Genomic DNA, 23,217 nt, shown 5'->3' with positions numbered 1-23,217 from the left:
ATTCTAAAAGCAGCAGAAAAGGTGCTCTCCCCATGGATTGTTACAGCCCTGGAGCAGAGAACTCCAACAAAAACCAGCCATAAACCCCCATCGCTTCCATAAATCACTTCCCAAAAGAGCTCCTCCCTCCTCCCCATCTACTCTTGCTGCTGCCCTCAGCCTTCACACAGCTCGAGCACACAGGGCTGAGCATCAGCTGGACCAACAAAAGAAAATCCCACTTTTTGCCCCAAATGGGCAGGTTCTTCCACGAATATCCCCCCACACTCCTTGACTGAGTGTTTGCTCCATCAGAGCAAAGCTTGCCCTGCACTGTTCTCATCACTTTCTCCAAACACCCGAAACATCTCAAAAGAAGCTTCCCTCAAAAAATGTGCCCCAGGCAGGCAGTGTCATGGAAAGTTCCAGCAGAAAGAGCTACAAATTTGGCTAATTTATATAAACAAGTGACTACAGGTCTTCTAATGGAAAGTGTTGGGCAACACATCCTGTGGGTGTATTGACAACTCTGCCCACCGGGATTTAAATGGTTTCACTGCCAGGTTTGGGGTACTCAGTGACAAAACACTCCCAAGACATTGAAATCAGCACCTCCTGAATTATTAATTAGCTTTCCAGAAGCTTTCAGCAACACAAACTGATGTTGGAACAACGCTAGAATGATTTATTCAGATGAAACCCACGACTTTTATCGAATGGCACCTGAACAGGCAGGAATTCAACCTGCTGCGAGTGATTTCATTCACAAGGAGAGCAAAACCAGCCAAGTGACTCACTGGAAGAGCCATAAATAATTAAAATAAACCCCAGCTTTTGCACACATTTCCCCCAAAGCAGGCCAAGTCTTTCCTATTAATCTAACAGAGATGCTCTCTGTGAACACTGGCTGTTGGAAAGGCTCAGAATGGACTTTCAAGACGAAAATGCCAAATGGAAATGAAAATTGACTGGAGCCTTGCCCAAATTCTCTGAGCCAGGAGTGGGAGAGGACAAGCCCTGAAGTATTTTGAAGTAGCTGAGAGGAGAAAGAGTGGGATCAGAGCAAAAGGAGGATTATTTTTCCTTGTTCCAGACCCGTGGTGCACATCACCCTGTGCAGCCAAAACATTTTTGCCTGCAAGCCCTGTGCCACCACTCCATGACCTTCCCTGCAGTTGATTTAACATCAATTAATACAACTTTGCTGAATTCCAAGGTCGTTTTTTCAATTAAAGCTGCCCTGCTTCCCTTGGGTTGCTGGATTTAAACCCAAGAGCTCTGGCAGCCAGACACGTCTCTCCTGCTCGCCACCACAACCTTCTCCACAAATCCATTTGGGATAAAGTGCTCCCACTTGGCCAATATTATGGTTTAAACTCCTGCCATTTGCCTTTGGACACCAGACTTCCAGCAGCCATGGAAAACAGCTGAAAAACCCCTCTGCTTGCAAACACCTGCATGAATCTGCTGCCTGTGGTAACTCTGTCAGGGATGTTACTCCGTGTGGGACATTACTCCACCAGAAATTCTCTTCCCAATCCTGCTCTGGATCTGGAATTCAGACTGGCCAACTACCCCCCAGCAATAAAAGGATTTATTTAGCATCACAATCCACAGCTACACCCTTCATGTAAGGCGACACTAAAGCAATTAATAAAACACTGGAACAGTGGCACAGCCTAAACCACACCAGCAATGTGACATTAGGAACGATTTTCCATTTAACTCCTTTCTTAGCAGGGTGAGAAAAGCTCTCAGCAACATCATCTGAGTGTTCCAGTGGCCACCCTCGGGCTCTGGTTTGTTTTGTGAAGCCTGGGGTTGCTCTGCTCCCGGGAATGCGTGACAGCTCCAGACATGCATCCGTGCGACCGAGTGTTGCAGCCTGCCAGGACTTGTGCCATGGATTTGGGGTCTGTTTCTCTCACAGACCTTAAGAAATTCAATCAGCCCCACACTGCTGTGCCTTTTTTTCCCCCACTCCCATTTTTTTCCCAGCTCACCGGACCCCGGCGTGATCAGCGGCCCCTCCAGCTCGAAGGTGTCATCTTCACACTGATCATCCAACTTCTTCTTTTTTTTCTTTGATGGATCTCTGGGTTTCCTCAAAAGGGAGAGTTCTTCTGGATGCCTGATGTCTGGGGGAGTAAAATGGACCACTTTTATAATGGCAGGATGGGAAAAAAGAAGAAAAAAAAAGAGGAGAAAAGGGGGAAAAGAAGAACATCCTTCCATTAGGAACAACATCCAGCAACACCCAGTATCTCCCTTGGATGAATTTCTGCAATGGTTAAAAATCAAGTTGAGAGCATTTTCCCTGCAAGCCTGTTGGAAACAAGCACTGTCCTTGGCTGGAACGGTAACATAACATTTGGATAAAACGTGGAATTTCCCAGGCACAGGCACTCGAATGTAAATGTAAGCACTGGCAGATCCCGTGACAGAGCCTAGTAACACTTCCAGACATCAAATATAAATAATAAGAATTAAAACCCACATTAATAATATAAAATTAGAAATATTACATAATATAGGAATACACAATGATATAGAAATAATGTAAAGAAATAGAAATACTCAGCCATGTAGGTAACAGGTCAGGTCCTCTCCCTTCCACAGGAGCAATCCAAGAGTAAACCATTTATTTACACATCACACTGGAAAGTTTAAAGCCTATCCTTTACCCACTTTTTAAAGAGATTTTGGCCAAAGTGTTTCCTTCTCACAGCAATTCTTTCCCATCTTCCTGCCCAGGACCAACCTGAACAATGTGAAACCCATTTAAAACGAGGAGCATCCCATTGCATTCGTGTTTCCAGCCATGGGAATATGGGGAGCAATGGAAAAGGGAATTTCCATTTCCCACCAAGGCAGTACGTGGGTCTGCTGCAGTCAATTCCAAGTGGGAAAGGGTTTCCCAGGAAAGCAGAGCCTGCTGTCTGTTGTACCACTGAAACCACTGAGGGACTGGAGCAGGACCAGGAGTCCTTGTGCTTGGTCAAGATGTGGGAACTGACCTGGAGAAGGATTCACCTGGGCATGGAGCCATCCAACTGCAGTGGTGAAAGGCTGCAAAAAGCTTGGAGAGCTCTGAAATACAGCTTGGATTGGGAAAAGATGGGATGAGAGGGCTGGGGGTATTCACCCAGAGAAAGGAAGGTGCCAGGGAAAGCTCAGAGCCCCTTGCAGGGCCTAAAGGGGCTCCAGGAGAGCTGGAGAGGGACTGGGGACAAGGCATGGAGGGACAGGACACAGGGAATGGCTTTCCACTGCCAGAGGGCAGGGATGGATGGGAGATTGGGAAGGAATTGTTCCCTGTGAGGGTGGGCAGGCCCTGGCACAGGGTGCCCAGAGCAGCTGTGGCTGCCCCTGGATCCCTGGAAGTGTCCAAGGCCAGGCTGGACATTGGGGCTTGGGGCAACCTGGGAGCAACCCATGGCAGGGGGTGGGACTGGATGAGCTTTTCAGTCCATTCCAACCCAAACCATCCTGTGGTTCTCTGATGATTCTATGGAGCCCATGGGACATGCCTGAGCCTGGAAGGAGTTCTGGAGTCTCCCCTGCAGCTGGTTGTCCATGTTGAAGCTCCTGTGTTTCTTACTCTGTTTTTTGCACCTATCACCCCAAAATGCTCAGCTGCAAATCTGTCCCTTTGGAATGCCCTATGGAAAGCAGCCCCTGGTCCCATTCCCACTGCAGGAGAGATCAGGAGACAGGAGCTGGCTGCAGCCAGGCTGTGTTTTCCCACCCACAGGAATGCTGCAGGACACAATCAGTCATTATCCCAAAGAGGAGCAGCTCCAGGGCTGGGATCTCACCACGTGCTGGCAGCAGTGGGAGTTCCCCGAGCACTCCCAGGCATGGGATTATAATTAACACTGGAATTTGGTCCCCAGCTGGTGACTGGAGCAAGACACACCCCCACACTGCCCACCCACACCAGCACCTTCCTTCCTGCAAACAAGCTGGGAAATACCACACTGGGAACTCGCCCCATCCAGGTGATCTTCAGGGATGGATCCCACAGCCCTGGCACCATCCCATCATCTAGTTTTAATTTAAGTTTTATTTTTATTTATATTCTTGCAGTTATTTACTTACATATTTATATATATATATAAATATTGTATACATACATATTTTTATATATTTATTTTTAGAAAGCGTAATTTACTTTAAGGGTTTTTAAACTTATATATTTATATTTATATTTATTTATTTCAATCATATCATTGAATTCCAGAATGGTTTAGGCTGGATAGAACCTTAAAAGCCCATCCAGTCCTGCCCCCTGCCATGGGCAGGGACACCTTTCCACTATCCCAGCTTGCTCCAAGCCTTGTAGAATCCAGCTCTGAACACTTCCAGGCTAAAAATATACACATTAATATATCTATATGGATTTTAAAAGTATAAAATATATAGATTTTTGTATCTTTGTATTTTATTTTATATATAAACTTTCTGAACTTACGATTTAGTTTTATTTCTATATTTATAGATATTTATTCCTATATTATTGATCTATTTTAGTCCTTTTAATATATATCAGCTTTATCTAATTTCAGCTTTAATTTAACCCTCATTTATTATTTCTCCACACACATCATCCCACTAAACCCCATCCCTGCCCCCACCACCCACCCTTTCAGTTTCCCTGCCCAACTTTTTGACCATTTCTAGCAATAAATACCTAGAGCCTGAATGCAGCCAGCTCCACGCATTCCCATTTATCCCAGCCAGCTTACCTCATGGAGCAGGAATCTGCTGGGACAACCGGGGTCATGCGCAGGGGACAAGAGGCAGCACAGCCTAAATCGAGGAGTTCCCCTGGTATTTTGGAGCAAGGTTGAGGCTCTGAGGTTTATTTATGGTGCATTAGCAACTGCTGGAGCCTCTCAGCTGGAAGCACTCAGGGAGGCCGGGAGAAGGGCTCCGGGCCAGGCTGGGATTCTGGAAGCGATCGCCTGGAATCGGCCCAGGGCTTGACCATCTGATATCAAAGAGACTTTTTATAGTCCCTCAGTTGTTCCTGATGCTCCCGGCAGGACAGGAAGGATCCAGGGCAAGTTTTCAACAGCTGCTTCCAAAGAGCACATGGCTGCAGGGCATGGAGCAGGCAGCACATCCTTGGGATGCCGGAGCATCCCGGAATCGGTCCCATGGATAGGCGGCAAATTCCTCCCAAGCGCATTCCGATAGATGCGCCATAGACTGCAGGACTTTACAAAGGCAGCTGAGGGAAAGGCTTCAAACTGAAGGTTTAGATGGGATTTTGGAAAGGAATTCTTGGCTGTGAGGGTGGGGAGGCCCTGGCACAGGGTGCCCAGAGAAGCTGTGGCTGCCCCTGGATCCCTGGAAGTGTCCAAGGCCAGGTTGGATGGGGCTTGGAGCAGCCTGGGACAGTGGAAGGTGTCCCTGCCCATGGCTGGGGTGGAACAGGATGGGCTTTAAGGTCCCTTCCAACCCAAACCATTCTGGGATTCTACAGAAAGGAGTCAGAATGGTCTGAGTGTGGAAGGAAGAGTTTTGGAACTCAAAATATGATCAGAGAGGTGGCTTTGAATCTCTTGGATGAAGCCATTTTACTGCCTGCAGCATCTTCTCTTCCATTTGCCTGCGAGACCCTGCCTGTGCCTGCTGTCTCTGGCTGACGGGAAGTCCTTGGCCTTTTTCCCTGTGTAAGCCCTCATTTCTCACCCAGCCCCTGCACAGCTCACCCAGCCCAGCTGTGCCCATTTATCTCCCACCCCGAGACAAACTCCAGAGCTGGGATTAAACCCTCTTCCTTCACAAAGCACCATCTGCACCCTGCAAACTGACTTAAAGAAAGAAAAAAGTGTTTTCCATACAGGGTGTAAAATTCCCAAGTTATGCTCTTCTGCACCAAATCCACCAAGTGAATCTTGAAGCTGTTGCATCTTTATCCACCAAGGTGTGTTGTGATGGGGATCCCAAAATGGTTTGGGTTGGAAAGGACCTTAAAGCCCATCCTGTTCCACCCCCTGCCATGGGCAGGGACACCTTCCACTATCCCAGGCTGCTCCAACCCTGTCCAACCTGGCCTTGGACACTTCCAGGGATCCAGGGGCTCCCAGTCCCACAAGAAATCAGATTTTTGGTTTTCTTACATCACACACTTATATAACACAACATCATTGACTGGAAGGGCTGAGTATGGACCAACTTCCCCAAAAGCTGAAATGATGGGAAATCACACTACTTTCAGCATTCAGTTCTCATATATATGGAAAATAATGAGATACAAAGAAAATTTTGATGCAGAAGGAAAATTAATGTTCCAAAGAAGCTTTCAGCATCCCATTTCCCACCCCGTTTCTGGCTCCCCTAAAGGCCGGAGGGCTGGTTCACCTCCTTAGTTTTCAAACCATAAAAACTCCATAAATTTACTGGTAGAACAGACCATTGAGGGGAAATCCTCTCTTTAATGCTGATCCAGCCTCCCTCCTCCAGGAAATGTGTTCTGAAGTGGGATATCTCTAGGAAGTGGGACTCTCTGCACTCCATCACTGCTCCCTCCAACCAATGACTCATAAAAATTACAGCCCTTGTGCATCACTCTGACGAATCTTAGAAAAATGAGACCTCAAACCCCATTTTTCTACCATTTCAGACTTACAACCAAAAATAAAGTATTTTTTTTCTTGGAATGAGTGAATTCTGTGGATGGTTTTTCACAGTGTAAGTTTACAGAATGAAGTATCCGACTTATCTGCAACATAAATTCTCTCGAGATAAAAGTTTTGCAGAACAGACCAGAGGGGGGGAAAAAAAAGCCAGCCAAAAAAGAAACTAAAAAAGGACTTACATAACTTCAGAAGTGCCTGGAGATAAGGCTGTGGTTGTGCTGGACTCTGGGCAGTATCTGATGGAGCAGATCCTCACCCCCTGGCACAGTTTACTGGGTCTGTACATTCAGAACATTTTATTATGGGTTCTTCAGATGCCCAGGAACTTAAATATTTATCTGGGCAAAACCCAAGCTCTCCACTCACTGCCTGGGGCCCTGCAGCTCTGTCAGGACATCCCACAAAGCCTCTGGAGATGCCCAAGGAGTGCTATGGGTGTGGAATCAGCTGGGGCTGACCCTGGCAGAGGTTTTGCTGGAGTTTTCCCAAATTCTGGGTGGAAAACCTGTTGACTTACGGATTTGCCAAGGGAGCAGTGATGTGCAAAACCACCCAAAAATGGGGTCAGTGGGGTTTGCAGGGGTGTGAATGTTTGTGCCAGTGGTTCCCAGAGACGAAACTGGGCACCACCAGCCAGGAGAGACCCAGGAGGAGAAGGAAAAGGAGGAGGAGGATGCAGCCAGTGGTGGCGGAGCCAAGCATTACTGCAAGGCCAATAAAAAGGGCCATTGGAGAGGCAGAGTCAACAAACACTTGAATGTTTGGATGTTTTTTTCCATAAGTGGGACGAAATCCCCAGGCTCCCGTTATCTGGATGCCTCTTGGAGCACAGGCAGCACTTCAAGCCTTGCCCCTGAAGTGGCTGAACTGCAGCTTGAGGCCAATTAAACTCCATTAATTTAATCCCACAAACAAGAGAAAAACAATCCACTTACACCCTCCCTCTGCCTTGGCCCATAAGGAGCAATCCAACTCATTCCAAGTTTTTGCCAGCGTGTCCTAATGCCTTCAGGATGGAAATCTATTTAAAGGGTCTCTGTCAACAGCAGAGTAAGGATGAAAAAATTCTCTGACTCACACGGTGACATAAAACCTGATGCTCCTCCACACGCAGAACATGCCTGGGGTGGCGACAGGGGGGAGGGTGGAGAGGATTTTTTTTCCATCTTAGACACTTTGTAATTAAATCTGATTATTTCACTGACCCCAGTTCCTGGGGTTGGTTGGGATCCTGCACGACAGCTGAGCATGGGCAGGCAATAAAAGGGGAAAATGCTGCAGTTGGCAGAGGAACACTTGGGCCCTGCAGTTGAAAAAGCTGAGGACGTTGCAATTTGGCCGGCTCTCGAAATGGGAAGATTTCCTTCCACACCCATTCCCTGGACATATTTAGAAATAGCTGTGCCACTGCCAAACCTCTCTGCTTGTGGCAGGGAAAGGCAGCAAACCCATCCTTGGTGTTTCGCTGCCTCTGTCTCCCTGTGAACGTCATCCCCGAGCATCCTCCTGATGCTCCTGAGCATCCACAGCCTGTATCCCGAGATCCCAAATCATTTAGGTTGGAAAAGACATCCAGGATCATCAAGTCCAAGCTGTGCCTGACCCCCACCTTGTCACCCAGCCCAGAGCACTGAGGGCCACATCCAGTCCTTCCTTGGACACCTCCAGGGAGGGGGAACTCCAACACCTCCCCGGGCAGCCCCTTCCAATGCCCGACCACCCTTTCCATGAAGAAATTCCTCCTGAATGCTGGTGTTGCTCCCCATATTCCTCCCCTGAGATGTGCATCTACCAGGACTTCATGATTTCAGCTCCACGATTTCAGGAAAAACACTCCTTTATTTACCAGCAGGATGTGAAGGAAGAAAAGAAGGTTTAGGAGGTTTGCAGTGGGACGTGGTCATTGCCCTGTGCAGGACCAGGAATTGGACTTGATGATCCTGGTGGGTCCCTTCCAATCAGGATATTCTGTGATTCCACAAACTCCAGACAGCTTTGCCTCCTGGAAAGCAACTGGGCCAGGGATGCAGCTCCACGTGCCTGTCACAGAGCCCTGGGAATGCTGCACATCCACTAGCAAAGGGTTTCAGTTTTGCAAAAAAAAAAAACCAACCCAAAAAACAACAAACAGTGGCTTTTTATAGAAGTCTTTTTGGCAACGGAGGGCGTGGAAATATTGCAAATACTTCAGGAGTCAGAGGACGTTCTGTCCTGGAGCAGGGAACGTTTGGAAAGGGAAAAAAAAGGTAGGGTCACATTTGGCGTCGGGACGGTGTCTCCTTCCCTGGGCTGGGCTGGCAACCTGCCACTCCCAAATGCCACTGTCACCAAATGCCACTGCCACCTTGGCTCAGGCTGCATTTGGTGGCCAGAGGCTGAGGCAGGGAAGGCTGGCTGTCACTTCCCATCACTCACTGAGTCTCAGGAACCTCCTTATTTTGGGGACAATGGGAAGCAGCCCATCACCCTCACGGGACTCTGCGCATCCCATTGCTCCTTGCCTGGCTCCACAAGCTCCTCAGGATGAGACCACCCTCACCCTGTGCAAGAAGGGGAGCTGGGGACAGAGTGGGATGTGATGTGGGCATGGAAACTGCCACAGCTGGGCACAGGACGCTCCTCAGACTTGGTTTTCCAAAACAGGTGACTAATTCCCATGGATTACAAGGCAGGAGCTGGGTGTGCGGCTCCACCAGACTCTGGGGAAATGAAAGAGTCTGGAGAGAACTCTCTGTCTTACACAGCCTCAGGGTGGGTAGGGAGGGATTGGTCATGAATTTTGGAGTGTTTCCTCTCATAGCTGCCTCCTCCCAGCCCTGGCACTGAGTTGTCCTCTCTGTGCTCCCATGAACATCAACCAGCATTTTCCCTGCTCCTCTTCTCAGGCTGGAGGGCAGCAGAGGTCCCAAATCTTCACAGCCAGGAGAAGGGTGGGAGCTTTCCTGCTGTCACAGCACCTCCCCTCATCCTGCAGCTCCAACATAAGTCGTGTCCCCAGGAGAAGGAGCATTGCTGGGGCAGGAAACGCCGAGGTCTGGGAAAAGACTCTCACACTTGCATCTTGCTGTTTGCTTTTCCTGTCCCACGTGCTCAGAGAGTAGCAGCAGAGCCTGCCTGCAGTCCCTTGGAGCTCTTGGGATACACGGAAAAAAATACAGGCAAAATGCTGGAAGGAAGCAGCTTAAGGGCATGAGCAGCTGCAAGGCATCCACTGGGCTGGAATCAAGTGAAGCCATTCCAGAATCATGGAATGGTTTGGGTTGGAAGGGACCTTAAAGATCACCCAGTTCCAGCCCCTGCCATAGCAGGTACACCTTCCACTAGCCCAGGGTGCTCCAAGCCCTGTCCAGCCTGGCCTTGGACACTTCCAGGGATGGGGCAGCCACAGCTTCTCTGGGCAGCCTGAGTCTCACTGCCCTCACAGCCAAGAATTCCTTCCTATTGATGTAGGAAAAGAGGATTTTTCCATTTGCTGTTCTGTCAGATGATGGGTTAAGCATCTCCTACCTTCCCAAACCCTGCTTTCCCGGGAGGATATTCCCACTCACACCAATAAAGTGCTGAGTGCAGCCCCATGAAAATGCATTTGGATATTTGATGGGCAGTTTTCTGGGTGGAATTATCTCCCAGTGGGATGACAAGAGCAGGGAGGCACACGGGAGCATCCCATCCCAACCCCCGTGTCCCGCTGCCGGCCAGGCGGGAAGCACAAATCCCTGTCGCTCTGAAAGAAAAATAAAAGTGAAGTTTTACTTTCTCTTTCTCTGGTCTTTAACTGCAGATCAAAGCTGGCCCTTCAGGCTGGAGCTGCCTGCCAGCAGCTGCTCCCGGGCAGGATTCCAGGCCACCCTTTGGATGAGGGCTGCCCATCCCATGCACTGCCCGCTCCTCTCCTCCTTCCTGCCAGGGTCAATGCGTGCCTTTAACCCTCCTGACTGGCTGCTGTGGGAATCAAGGGGCTGCAATCCAGCCACTGGGAATGAGATTGGGTTTTTTTCCGGCTTCACACGACCTCCAGGAAAGTGAGGGATGTGCGAGTGGCTCCAGCATCTTCCCACAGCCACCTCCTGGGAGCCCCGGGGAGTTGCCCTTTGCAATGACTTCCCTCTGCACAAGAACAGAGACTTCTCTTGAAAAATCAGCCACGCTCTGCAAGGGTGACACCTCTGGGTAACAATTTAAAGGGAACAGAAGCAACGGACAGCCCTAAATAATCCATCCACGGGTGTTCCTGCTGGTGTAGCGAGGATTTTATAAATGCAACCAGCCAGAGTCCTGAGAACTTCAGGAATTACTTCAATTACTCATTAATGATGCTTTGTGCTGGAGTTACTGAGGGGTGTAATTAAGTGATCCGGGGCAACGACAGCAAACAGGTACAGCCAAAATATGAGCAACTCCCAGGCACAGTTCTGTCCTAACTTCCCTGGAGACCAGAAATCATGGGATTTGCAGAGACAAGGACTATGCTGGGATCACTTTTCCCTTCCACCTTGAAATATCAGCTCAGTTTTCCTTGGAAGGACAATTAGCTTGATTAAGACGGGATATGAGAGCTCTCTGCAGCCAAGCTGTGCAGGGATGCTGAGGAGGGCAGGGAAAGGTAGTGGAGAAGAATGGGGCAGGATAAACCCATGTGGGGAGAGAAAAAAGGAGAATGGCAGAATCAAAAAATCACAGAAAATGTGGGTTGGAAGGGACCTTAAAGCTCATCCCATTCCAACTCCCTGCCATGGGCAGGGACACCTTCCACTAGCCCAGGCTGCTCCAAGCCCCGTCCAGCCTGGCCTTGGGCACTTCCAGGGATCCAGGGGCAGCCACAGCTTCTCTGGGCACCCTCACAGCCAAGAATTTTTCTCCTAATATATAACATGATGTATATCTAATACAATGTGTATTATTAGATAGACTTTTATATGATAGATCTTAAATATATAAAAGTTAAAATATATCTGACATTTTAGGTATCTATAGCACATTTTTGAACAACTACATATCTGCACAGGTGTCCAAACACCTCTGTGGTCCTGGGAAGAGTATCCCAGCCCCTCCAACTCCAGCACTTTTGTCTTCCCACATCCCAATCCCTCTTCCTTCAAGCTGATGCCAAGCCCATGTATCATCTTCCCAGTAGCTCTGCTGAACATCTGGCTCCCAGTAAACACAACTGGGAGGGCTAAACCACTTAATCACTGCAGTTTCTGTCTGTCCTCAAACAGCTCAGGCTGCTGAGAGTCACTCAAAGGAAAGTGAAATTTCCAGTAAAAGCCCTGCTTTCCCCCAAATCAGGAACATTAATTTCAGCACTTCAGATGCCACAAAAGGGAAGTCAGAACCACCCTTGATGGATCTGTCCCTGCTGCCTGCTCAGAGAGCTCCCATCTCTGCTATCCCAGAGCCTTTTTCCCCCTCCCAAACCTTTAAATATTAGGAATATTCTGCTGGTTTGTTCACAAATACACTGAAAGCTCTGAAGCTGGAAGAAAAAGCTGCTTCAGGCCCATGTAAGGTTCTGACAGCATCAGTGACAGCTCTCCTGTCTCGTGATGAGCCATATCAGAATTTCCTGACATGAGTCACTGCTGGAGAGATTCATCAGCATCCAAGCCTGGGACCTCCCTGTCTAGCACAACATCCCAAATGCCAATGGGACACGGAGCAGGGGGGGTGGGGGAAGCAAAATCCACTCAGAAATAACGCTGGCTAAGCCTTTTCTATTTTAAGGAGAAATTGCCCAATATTTACGCTTTCAAAAAACCCCAACACAACAGGAAAGGAACAGCAAAGATCCTAAACCAGCTATAAATACCAACGAAACCACAGATGCGCCAGACACGGCACGTAGGGATGAGCTCTTCCTGCCTCCCCAAACAACTGGGTCAGCCAAGAGTAACCTCAGCTGCCTTCTGAGAGCAGGAATAGATTTACTACAGCTGAGGATGGGTTGCAGGCTCTTTTTGGAGGGGAGAATTCCAATATGGAGCCCTTACTGGAGTTCCTCGGGGTGGGACTGCCATCTCCTCATTGGGTTTTTTTAGGTGGGCGGGAAGAAATACCAGGTTTTAGGATGAGGAATTTGTGAAGGTGGGTAAAAAATGAGACCTGGTAGGGGAAGAGCTAGATCCCTCCTCTCTCCTGAGCTTCTCCTCCACAAGGAAATGAGGGTGAAGAGGAGACAGCAAGACTCAGTTCCTTCCCTCCACCAGACAGTTTTACAGTGAAGCATCACCACTTAATCTCTAATATGATTTTCCACTAGAAGACAACCCACAGGGCTGGCAGATTTCCCATTTCAGGGTTTGCTTTTCATCCAGCACATAAATTTGCAGGGAAAAAAAATATCACAACCCAACACCAGCAGCTTGAACATCAAGCAGGGCTGGTACCGCCCTGCCTGTGACAAACCCAAGGACAGCCCTGCTATGGAAGAGAATTCAGCACAAAAAATACCTTTTTTATCACTTCTTGGCTCAATTGGTCCTGTTACTGAAGTATTTGCACACAAAAGAGTAGATCTGGAAGGGAGAAAGAATGGACATCCGGGCTGCTTGATGTCCAAGTGACTCTTGGGCGTTTAAAGCCAGAAAACACCAAGGATTTATCAAATTTCCAGGACAAGCACGTGCAGCAGAGGGGCCAAACCGACTGGGGAGCTCCCCAGGGGCGTTTTTCAGCACTTACTGAAGGTTTTGCAGATGTCAGAAACAGCCTTGAAGACCCTGTCGGAGAAGTTGACTTTCACCTTGACGTACTTCATGTTGGGCAGCTGCAGGCGCAGCAGCTTGTGCTGAGGGGTGAACTGGAGCTTGGCATCTGCCTGTATCCCGTATTTATCCAACGTCCAGTGAGTTTTAAGGAGCCAAGTTTTCTTCTTTTCCCACCACAGCGCGTGATCCGACCAGTCCTTCTTGACATCTACAACAAAGAACCCATTTTCCCCCCAGTTAAAAGCGGGACCAGAATGAGCCTTCAGAGGACAAAAGAAGTTTGAAAATGTGCTTAACTGAGAAGGAACTATCGATCCAAAGAACTCTGACAGCCCTTCTTGGATACAAGGAACTGCTTGTATTCAATCCTATTTTGATGGGGTATAAAAGCAGGGAGGAACCCAAGGGGAATGAGGGTGAGACACAACGTGTCCATGGATCACCAGCCCAGCAGCGATCCTGCCTGGAACACGAAGCCAAGGGGTCATGAGTGACCCAACACCTCCCCCCAGCAGGGATTTTGCCCAGTTTTTAGGGTTAACTATCAGTTCTTGGGTTTTTCCCATCCCCACCATCCAGGATACCTGTGCTATCCAAAGGTGAGCCCAGCCACCTCGGCACATATGGAAAACAGGACCAGGAGGAGGTTTGCAAGGAGAATTCAACAGGACTTTCAGTTTCTCCAAAGGAAACCTGAAAATTCCCAACTGGAACTAAAAGTTACCTCTCAAAGGAAGAACAAAACTCAACAGCCACTTCTCCTTCCAGCAGGGGTTTAAATATGGGGTTCTTGGAGGTCACCTCCAAGTTGGGAAGCATTTGGGGAACCAAAGCATGGTGATAACTCCAAAAGACAGACCCTGTGCAGTATTTTCCCTAACACCCGGAATATTTTCCGCTATCACATGGCCCTGCCATTCCTGCAGAGCAACTTCCACTCTGACAACCAGTAACAGTGCCACATCCTCCCACCACACAGGGAAAAGTGGAGAACGGAATGATATATAACATAATATTTTATTTAGTAATATAATAATTCTGCTTTCAGCTCCAGATCCCCCTGTGATCCTGGATTTCCATCATGGAACACCAGTTTAACCCAAATTAAAACCACCAGCTGACATTTATTCCAACAGCTCCTGTCTCCATCCTTCAGAACCGCAGAGCACCAGCCAGAAAGCCAGGAGCAATTCCAGAGAACTGGAGTATTTCCAGGATTAGGTGAAGTCCCAGCAGACACAATGCCAAAGGGACTGGAGGTACCAAGGAACACACTCCAGCACCAACATCATCGTGGGATTCTTGATGTCCTGTACAGGAGCTGGACTGGATGATCCTCGTGGTTCCCTCCCAGCTCAGGATATTCCATGATTGTTTGATAAGTAAAGATTATCCCCAAGAGCCACATCTGAATTAAACCGAGATGAGAACAACGTGACAAATGAACTTTTGTCTGTCCCTATCTCAAAACAGGATCTCGAGCTCGGGGTTACTGAGAGAACCCAGCAAGAGCTGGATTCTTCCTCTGAACTCCTGGTTTAATGGCACAGTCAGGACTGCAGAAAGTGGAAACGTTCAGCTGGACTTTTCAACAGCTTTGTACAATCAAATTAAACAAAACCAAATATAGAAAAGCATGCAAACTTGCACAAGCCTTGTCTACCCGGAAAAAAATCCAAGAAATCATTACAATGGACTCTGGTAATGAAGTCCAACTTCTGCCCTACTGAAAGCTGAACGAATTGGCACCAAAAATCAGGGGGAGGAAAAAACCAAAGGCATTTGGAACCGGTAACATTTATGCCTAACAGAAGGGGATTTGGGTTTACACTGCAGATTAACCATTCAGGCCACAGCACAAAAACAACTCCTCGGGCCTGAGAGTAATTAACACTTTCAATTAACAGCGAGATGTTGGTTCTAGCAGGAAAGGGAAGGTCTGTGCCTGTCCCATGGGGTAGTTATATATAAAAGAGGCTGGCAAATGTTTAGCAGCTGCTTTGTGGGGTTGAGTTTTACACAATGACAAGAGCCCTGGGGGCTTTGCAAGGATCCAGGATTGCCTGGAGCAATCCCTGCAGGCCAGGGAATGCCAGCAGCCTGCTTAAATCTGATCAAAGGTTTATAAACCTTCACCAGAGTCCCAATTCATGAGTTACTGATTTGTTGGGGTTACAGCTTCATAACAAGGCTTAATATTCCAGCTCAGGCTCCTCCCATCTACTACCATCAGTCACTTCCTATTTATCAACCTATCATATTCATCAACTTACTCGTATTTATCAGCTATTATCAATTTATCAGCTGGCCACTCATTTTTCAGAGCTCAGGTAAGTCTCCAAGTACTGCAAATTCATCTTAGAGATCCCAGACCTGGAATTTAAAAGTTTACTACAGGTGGCAAATCTCAGTGGTGTTTGTAGATGCAGCAGCTCCTCTGAGCTGCTGAGTGTGATGGATACGGAACTGCTGGAGCGAGTCCGGAGGAAGGTCACCAAACTGAGCAGAGGGATGGAGCACCTCTGCTATGAGGAAAAGCTGGGAGAATTGGGATTGTTCAGCCTGGAGAAAAGCAGCTTTGAGTTGACCTAACTGTGACCTTCCAGTACCTGAGGAAGCTACAAGAAAGATGGAGAGAAACTATTGATAAAGGATGGAGTGCCAGGACACAGGGAATGGCTTCCCACTGCCAGAGGGCAGGGATAGATGGGATATTGGGCAGGAATTCTTCCCTGTGAGGGTGGGGAGGCCCTGGCACAGGGTGCCCAGAGAAGCTGTGGCTGCCTTTGGATCCCTGGAAATGTCCCAGGCCAGGATGGATGGGGCTTGGAGCAGCCTGGGCTAGTGGAAGGTGTCCCTGCCCATGGCAGGGGATGGAACTGGATGGGCTTTGTGGTCCCTTCCCACCCAAACCCTTCCAGGACTTTACAGAATGAGCTGCACACGTGTAAGGGTCACAAGAAATCACTGCCACCCTTCCAGGCAAGGAATCCCCCAGGTGAAGGCAGCAGGGATGAGGAGGCTGGAGCTGTCAGCATCAGCTGGAGCGTGGGCTGGGCTCAGGGAACTCCAAGAGCCCAACCCCAGCAGCAACACCCTCGGGAAAGGGAAGCACGGTGCTTCCTTCCCGGCCTCAAAAATAAACCCTGCTCCCTGCTCCCCCACCTTCCCCTGCAGCCTGAACCCAAACCTCTGGAGCCTGGGAGGGCTGGGATTTTTTTTTCCAGGAAGAACCTGGTGTTGCATTTGCCTCCCAGAACTGTGCCAAGAGGCAGCGACGTGCACGAGGGACGTTTAGGACATTTTGTACAGCAAAACCCACGGAGCTGTTCCCCTTGGAAAGCCATCCAGACAGTCCTGGGAATGCAAGAGGCATCTTAAATCACACAAATGGCTGCAGGGACCTCTGTGAGGGCAGAACAGTGAGAGAAGGAGTGAAGGGCTGCTCTATAAAGGGTTTTAAACCTGAAACATCCTCAGCTTTCAATCCACGCCGGCGCCTGGCCGCAGTCACATCCCGCCAGCTTGTCCAGCACGAATTACAATTGCAGATTTTAATTCCCACAGCCACCACTAAATTCCCATCTAGAATCCAGGCAGCAGCAGTAAGTCTGAATCAAGATGCACACGGGGTGTGTTTTAATTCTGTGCTTTCTGTGCTCGCTGTCGCACAGAGACCCACGAACACAATCAGCATTCAAGCAGCAAGGCTGAATCTGGGTGAAGGGCAAAGAAAATCGAGGCAGCCCTACCTGATAGCCCATTTATCCCATTTATCCCAGGACTTGGCTGCTCCTAAATGCTCCCTCTCTGCCAATCCATGGGTTTTTAAAGTCCCTTTCCTGCTGCAGCAGCTATTGAAGCTCCTTCCTGCAGAAGCACTGCCGTCACTTGGCAGCTTCTCCGGGCCAGCTTAGGACTTACAAGCAGTAGGATACGAGTCTCCAGTGCTGTATAAACACCGTATTTTCCTTGTTATTTTGGGATATCCCCTATTGCAGATGGGCTCTCCTTCCGTGCACTGCTCAGGACAACAGAGCCCTGATACAACTGAATAAATCTCTTTTTTTTCCACCCTTCCCAGTGCATGGTTAAATCCCACTGGATGGGTATTTGGAAGGCAGGGGTGGTTTCCACCTCTGGGAGAGGCTTTCCTGGGGTGGCACCAGATTGCCTTTCACACCCACATCCAGGACTAAATCCATAGGGCAGCTAAGACCCTGCAAATGCCTCCATCACCTTAATTATGAACCTGGGGATTCACAATAAATAATGAAAAAGCTCCTGCATAAGCTTGAGTAGGTACAGAGGGAATTCTGCAAGCCTGCCTGGGATGGATCACAGATTTTTGGTGGATTTTTGGACACAGAGGATTTGTAGGTGACACTGTTTTCCCTGGAATTCTCTCCACCTTCAGAGAGGCAATGGAAGCAGCTGGAGCAGAGGCTGCAGCTCATTCCTTAATTATAAATGATGGCTTTTAGAGCAAGGGATTTGAATCTTCAGCATTCCCACAGGAACAATCCCGAAGGACCATCCTCCTCTGGGGCAAACATGCCAGAGCCAAAAGCCATCCATCCCTCTGGGGGGTTTTCCATAGGAGCAGAATTAGCTCCACAGCTTTCCCTGGCTCTTTCCCAGGGGTGGGTTTAATCAGGATTATCCAGCTCTGGTCTAGGCACACTTGGGAAGCTGAGGTGGCAAAATGCCTTTCCATTATCTCAAATTTATATATATATAAAAATATACCCAAATATATATTTAAACATATATTTTATATATATTATATATAAAATACATCATATATATTATGCATATAAACACGCACACACACACCCCACACAAATATATATATAAAAATATGCATCTGTAAAACAGAGACAAAACCAAATTATATGCACATACCATTACAGATAAACACACAAAATATATGCATATAAAAATAGATCCACATATATCCACACAAATATATATATAAAAATGCCATATATATATCCAAGATACAGTGCAGGGACCAAAACCAACTCACAAGCCAAGCATTTCCTCTTGCAAAAAGTCTTTTTTGTACCTGATAATCTACCTGGAAAACACGAAACCAACCCCAAAATTTCCACCTTTTCACTGAGTTTGGTGCAGATGGGCTGAAACTCCTCGAGGGTTTTTGTAAGAAAATTAAAATAAAAGTGGTCACTTTCCTTTTTTTTTTTGGTGATTTCTGAATTTTAAAATTAATATGCACTTCACACTGAATTGAAAAAATACAGATGTGGACAAAGCACGGAGTGCAGGCAGCTGATTAAAGTACCTTTAAACACAAACTCCTGCTGATAACACCTTAATCCAGCCCTCACAGCTCCAAGGGGCTCTCCAAACCCTGGGCTGGGTGTTGGCTGCATCCACACCCCTCCTGGGAAGCTGGAGGGGGAGGAAAACTCCTTCCAAGGAGAAGAGACTTCCAGCAATAAACAGCTGGCAATGCCCTGGGGGAGCTCAGGGATGGGGGATACCCTCTCCTGCTCCCTCAGGATGCAGTGCACAGCTCCCCAGCATGGAAAACAAGGCAAAAGTGTTAAAAAAGTTGGGGAGGAGAGAAATTTAAGACTAAAAGTGAAAAAAAAAGAGAAAAAACCCCAACAACCAACCACGAAAAATCATTGTACAGAACCTCGTGTGGTTGCTCTAGTTGGTTTTCCATGTGTCCATGAGGGGGGAAGGTGCAGCTTCACAGCACTTGCAGAATCAGGGAATTGGGCAAATATTCCTAAAATATTCAGAAAGACTAAAAAAAACCAGCTAATATGGTGCATGGAGCAGGAGAGCAGTGCTGGGAAAGGGGAAGGGCAAAAAAGAGGGAAGGGGGAAAAGAGGATGGGGAAGGGAAGGGAAGGGAAGGGAAGGGAAGGGAAGGGAAGGGAATAAAGAATGAAAGAATGAGAGAATGAAAGAACGAGAAAAAGAAAGAAAAAGAGAAAAAGAGAAGAAGAGAAAAAGAAGAGGAGAAAGAAGAGAAAGAAGAGAAAAAGAGAAAAAAAGAAAAAGAGGAAAAGAGAAGAAGAGAAGAAGAGAAGAAGAGAAAAAGAGAAGAAGAGAAAAAGAGAAAAGAAATATCCTGAGTTGGCAGGGACAAACAAAGATCATCAAATCCAATGTCTGGACCTGCACAGGACACCCCAATAATCAAGAGAGTTGCTGAAAGTCCCAAAGATGCCAAAGATTTTTCTTAAAATAGATATATTTCTTTTTATTTATATTTATTTGTAGTGGTTATATATTTATTTTATATAAACATATATGTAACAAGTGTAACACTCATCTGTGCAGCTGAACCCACTGCTCCCTCCAGGGGAGGCTCCCTCCAACCTCCTCACTGCTCCCACTGACCTCTTGAAGGAATCTGGAAACCCAGATTCCTCCAAGCATTCCAAAGCCACTCCTTCCCGGATAATTGTGGAGCAAAAAAAGAAGAAAAATTTAAAACCAGAGCTATTTTCATTTATCATGAGTCCAGCAGAAATGCTGACGTGTTTTGCTGGGTGACACAGTCGCTGTCTTGGGGCAAAATCTATAATTTAGGGAAAATATGAGTCTTCTGGAGTGCACTGGAGTAGAGTCCCCTCCATCCCCCAACGGGGATTTAATTGCAGAGCAAAGTTCAAAATGGAACAAAAATCCCTCCAGCCTCTGGTCACAACACTTGAAACATCATTCTTTGAAACAGGGAGAGAAACAGCCCATGAAATTATCATCACTGATGTAATAAAGCTGCAGCCAGGACAAACTGAGGCTCCCGGAGCTAACGGGACTTGAGAGGGGTTTTAAGCACATCTCCCACATGTATTTGACACATGTAATGGAAAATAACCTGTACAGCAGCCACCCTGCAGCCACCACCCGTGGAAGGGCTTTTATCCACGGATAAACATGGAATGGTACCAGAAATTCTCCTGGATCTGCCACCATGGGCAACTCTCACCATTGTTTTCATGGAATCATGGGATGGTTTGGGTTGGAAGGGACCTTAAAGCCCATCCCATTCCAACCCCTGCCATGGGCAGGGACACCTCCCACTGTCCCAGGCTCCTCTAAGCCCTGTCCAGCCTGGCCTTGGGCACTGCCAGGGATCCAGGGGCAGCCCCAGCTTCTCTGGGCACCCTGTGCCAGGGCCTCCCCACCCTCATTGGGAAGAATTCCTTCCCAATATCCCATTTAACCTTGATCTGAGTGAAGCCATTCCCTGTGTCCTGTCCCTCCATCCCTTGTCCCCAGTCCCTCTCCAGCTCTCCTGGAGCCCCTTTAGGCCCTGCAAGGGACTCTGAGCTCTTCCTGGAGCCTTCTCTTCTCCAGGTGAACACCCCCAGCTCTCCCAGCCTGGCTCCAGAGCAGAGGGGCTCCAGCCCTCAGAGCAGCTCCATGGCCTCCTCTGGACTTGTTCCAGCAGCTCCACATCCTTCCTATGAGGATCCCAGAGCTGGGTGCAGCATTCCAGCGAAGTCCAAAGCACAAGGAACAAGTCACCTGCAGCCTCATCCTGCCTTGAGTTTACATCAGGAATGAGCTGGGACTAAAAAAAACCTCTTCTCTTTTAGTTTAAAACCATTCTCCCTTGTCCTATCACTATCTGCCCCTGGAAAAATTTCATCCTACTTTGTTTTCAGGAACACAAATATTCAGGAGATGATCCACACCCATCCACGGAGGTGCCCAAAACAGGGTGGACCTGTGCTGGAATTTCAGTCTGAGAAGAATATTTCTCACATGAAAAATAGTTTGACTTCATAAAAATAAAAACCAGCCACCAAACAAACACAGACAAAAGGAGCCTTGTTCCCAACTCTGTGATTCCATGAGCACGACCCAGATTGGGAGACCTCCCTCTTACCCCAGCGTGCCAGGGCACACGTTCATGGCAAAGTCCTGACGTCAAAGCCCTCGTGTAGTGGCACAGAGTGATTCAAGAGCAAGGAAAAAAGGAGGAGGGAGGGGAACAAAATCCCAGTGGAGGAGACTGAGCACATTGGGATGCAATGCTGCATGTGGATGTTCCATGTGTCTGTCCTTGTCAGGGAAATTACAGAGCGTCTGCTGCTAATGAGGGAACGCGCTAAGGCGCTGCTGGAAAAAGAACTGGGGTTCTTTTATTGCCTTTTACTGGGATTCTAAGTCAGCTTTGCAATGGAAAGTCCATGTCTTGATGAGGCAGGGGTGGTAACTGGAGTCCTGAAGAGCTGATACATCACCCTCAAATATCCCAAAACGCTGCTCCTGGAAGGGCTCAAGATGCTCAGCCCATGGGCTACAGGGAGAAGAGCAAATCCCAACAAGCCTGAAAGCCACTGTTTTTCTAAAGTAAACTCGAGGAAGGAAGCTCTTTCCAGTGTTAATAGGATTGCTCAATTAGCTTACTTGAAAGTTTATTAACTTGGATTGCATCTTGTCCCACCCCCTGCCATGGGCAGGGACACCTCCCACTACCCCAGGTTGCTCCAAGCCCCATCCAGCCTGGCCTTGAACACTTCCAGGGATGGGGCATCACGGCTTCCTGCAACATTTTCCCTGTAATTTTAAGCTTTTCAGCTATTTGGTAGCTTTATGTTCCATTTAAATGCTTGCACAGCCATACCCAACCCTGTCTAAATCCCTGAGCAGGAAGAGTTTTCCCATGATGCTGAACCCAGCTGGAATATTGGGAAACTCTCCAGAGGAGCTGAGAGCTGAGGTCACCTCAGCTCCCCAAAACCCCCAGCACTGATGGGCTCAGGCAGGTCTTTGCCAGTGGTGTACAGAATTCCTTTAAATCCCTGCACCAGCAACCCAGAGAAATATGGATTACTCATTTTTCTGTGGCAGGGAAGAAAGGAAAGCAAGGGTGGATTATTATTTTTTTAATTGGATTTTTTTGAAACAGGATCTCTGCAACCTCATTTTGCCAACTGTTCCCCCCCCCCATTCATCAAGCAGCTCTCCAGAGGAGGCTTTCACTGGCTGCCTCCATGGAATCATGAGAAATGGCAGAAAACTCGATTAAGGAGTGTGGTTTCCATGATTCATCCAGCACAAAATAGGAAGCATTGGGCAGAAATGCTGCAGCAGAGGAAGGAAGGAAGGAAAAGCACTTCTCCAGGGAGCTGTCCTGAGGAGCAGCCCAGCATCCCTCACCCTCCAGCCCTGGATCACGGCTCCCTTCCCTCTCCAAAAAGGACAAGTGTCCCATGGTGACAGCAGCCTGCAGTCCTGACTCATCCCCAAGGAATGTGCAAGCCAGAGGAGCTGGTCCTGCCAAAAAGACATCACACCCAGTAAGGGAGCCAGAGGACGTGTATTGGGATGGATGATGCATCAGGCAGGGAAATGAGGATGATGGGCAACCTGAATTCCCAAGCTTGAATTCCCAACCTCTCACCAGGCAACTCCCCAAGCGCCTTAATGATGGTTAATCTCTGGTTAAAGCTTAGATCCCTGGAAAGTGAGGCTTGGAGCCTCAGGATACCTCAGGCAGCCTCACCTCACTCCATAATTTTAAGTGTTGATCCTTCTCTTGCAGATCCAGGTGAGATCATGGTCTGAAGAACAGGGCCCTGGCACAGGGTGCCCAGAAAAGCTGTGGGTGCCCCTGGATCCCTGGAAGTGTTCAAGGCCAGGTTGGACAGGGCTTGGAGCAACCTGGGATAGTGGGAGGTGTCCCTGCCCACGGCAGGGGGTAGAGTGGGGTGGGATTTAAAGTCCCTTCCAAGCTGAACCATTCCATGATTCCATGATTTCTGTTTGGTTCTGCCTGTTGCCCCAAGCTCACTAATGAACACAAAACACTTTTAAAGAACTTTAACACCTCCAACCTTGAGCTTGGATCTGCCTCACCCATCACAGGGCCAGGACCTGGCACT

General features: G+C 48.1%; 1 protein-coding gene across 4 annotated transcripts in view; it reads right to left on the bottom strand.

Annotated features, from left to right (window-relative positions):
- Positions 1 to 23,217, bottom strand: part of FERMT2 (fermitin family member 2) — a 49,660-nt gene that overhangs the window by 17,376 nt on the left and 9,067 nt on the right. For all 4 annotated transcript variants that reach the window (XM_017738874.1, XM_017738875.1, XM_017738876.1 and 1 more), the window contains exons 3-4: positions 13,311 to 13,544; positions 1,983 to 2,117 (exon numbers count right to left, since the gene is read on the bottom strand). In XM_017738874.1, coding sequence (XP_017594363.1) covers positions 1,983 to 2,117; positions 13,311 to 13,544 — 369 coding nt within the window. The remainder of the gene's footprint in view (positions 1 to 1,982; positions 2,118 to 13,310; positions 13,545 to 23,217) is intronic.

This window comes from Corvus brachyrhynchos, unplaced genomic scaffold (assembly GCF_000691975.1).
Source record: "Corvus brachyrhynchos isolate BGI_N302 unplaced genomic scaffold, ASM69197v1 scaffold245, whole genome shotgun sequence".
In the NCBI taxonomy this organism is placed as follows: domain Eukaryota; kingdom Metazoa; phylum Chordata; class Aves; order Passeriformes; family Corvidae; genus Corvus; species Corvus brachyrhynchos.
The sequence above is the reverse complement of the archived record's forward strand: the minus strand, read 5'-3'. Positions and strand labels throughout refer to the sequence as shown.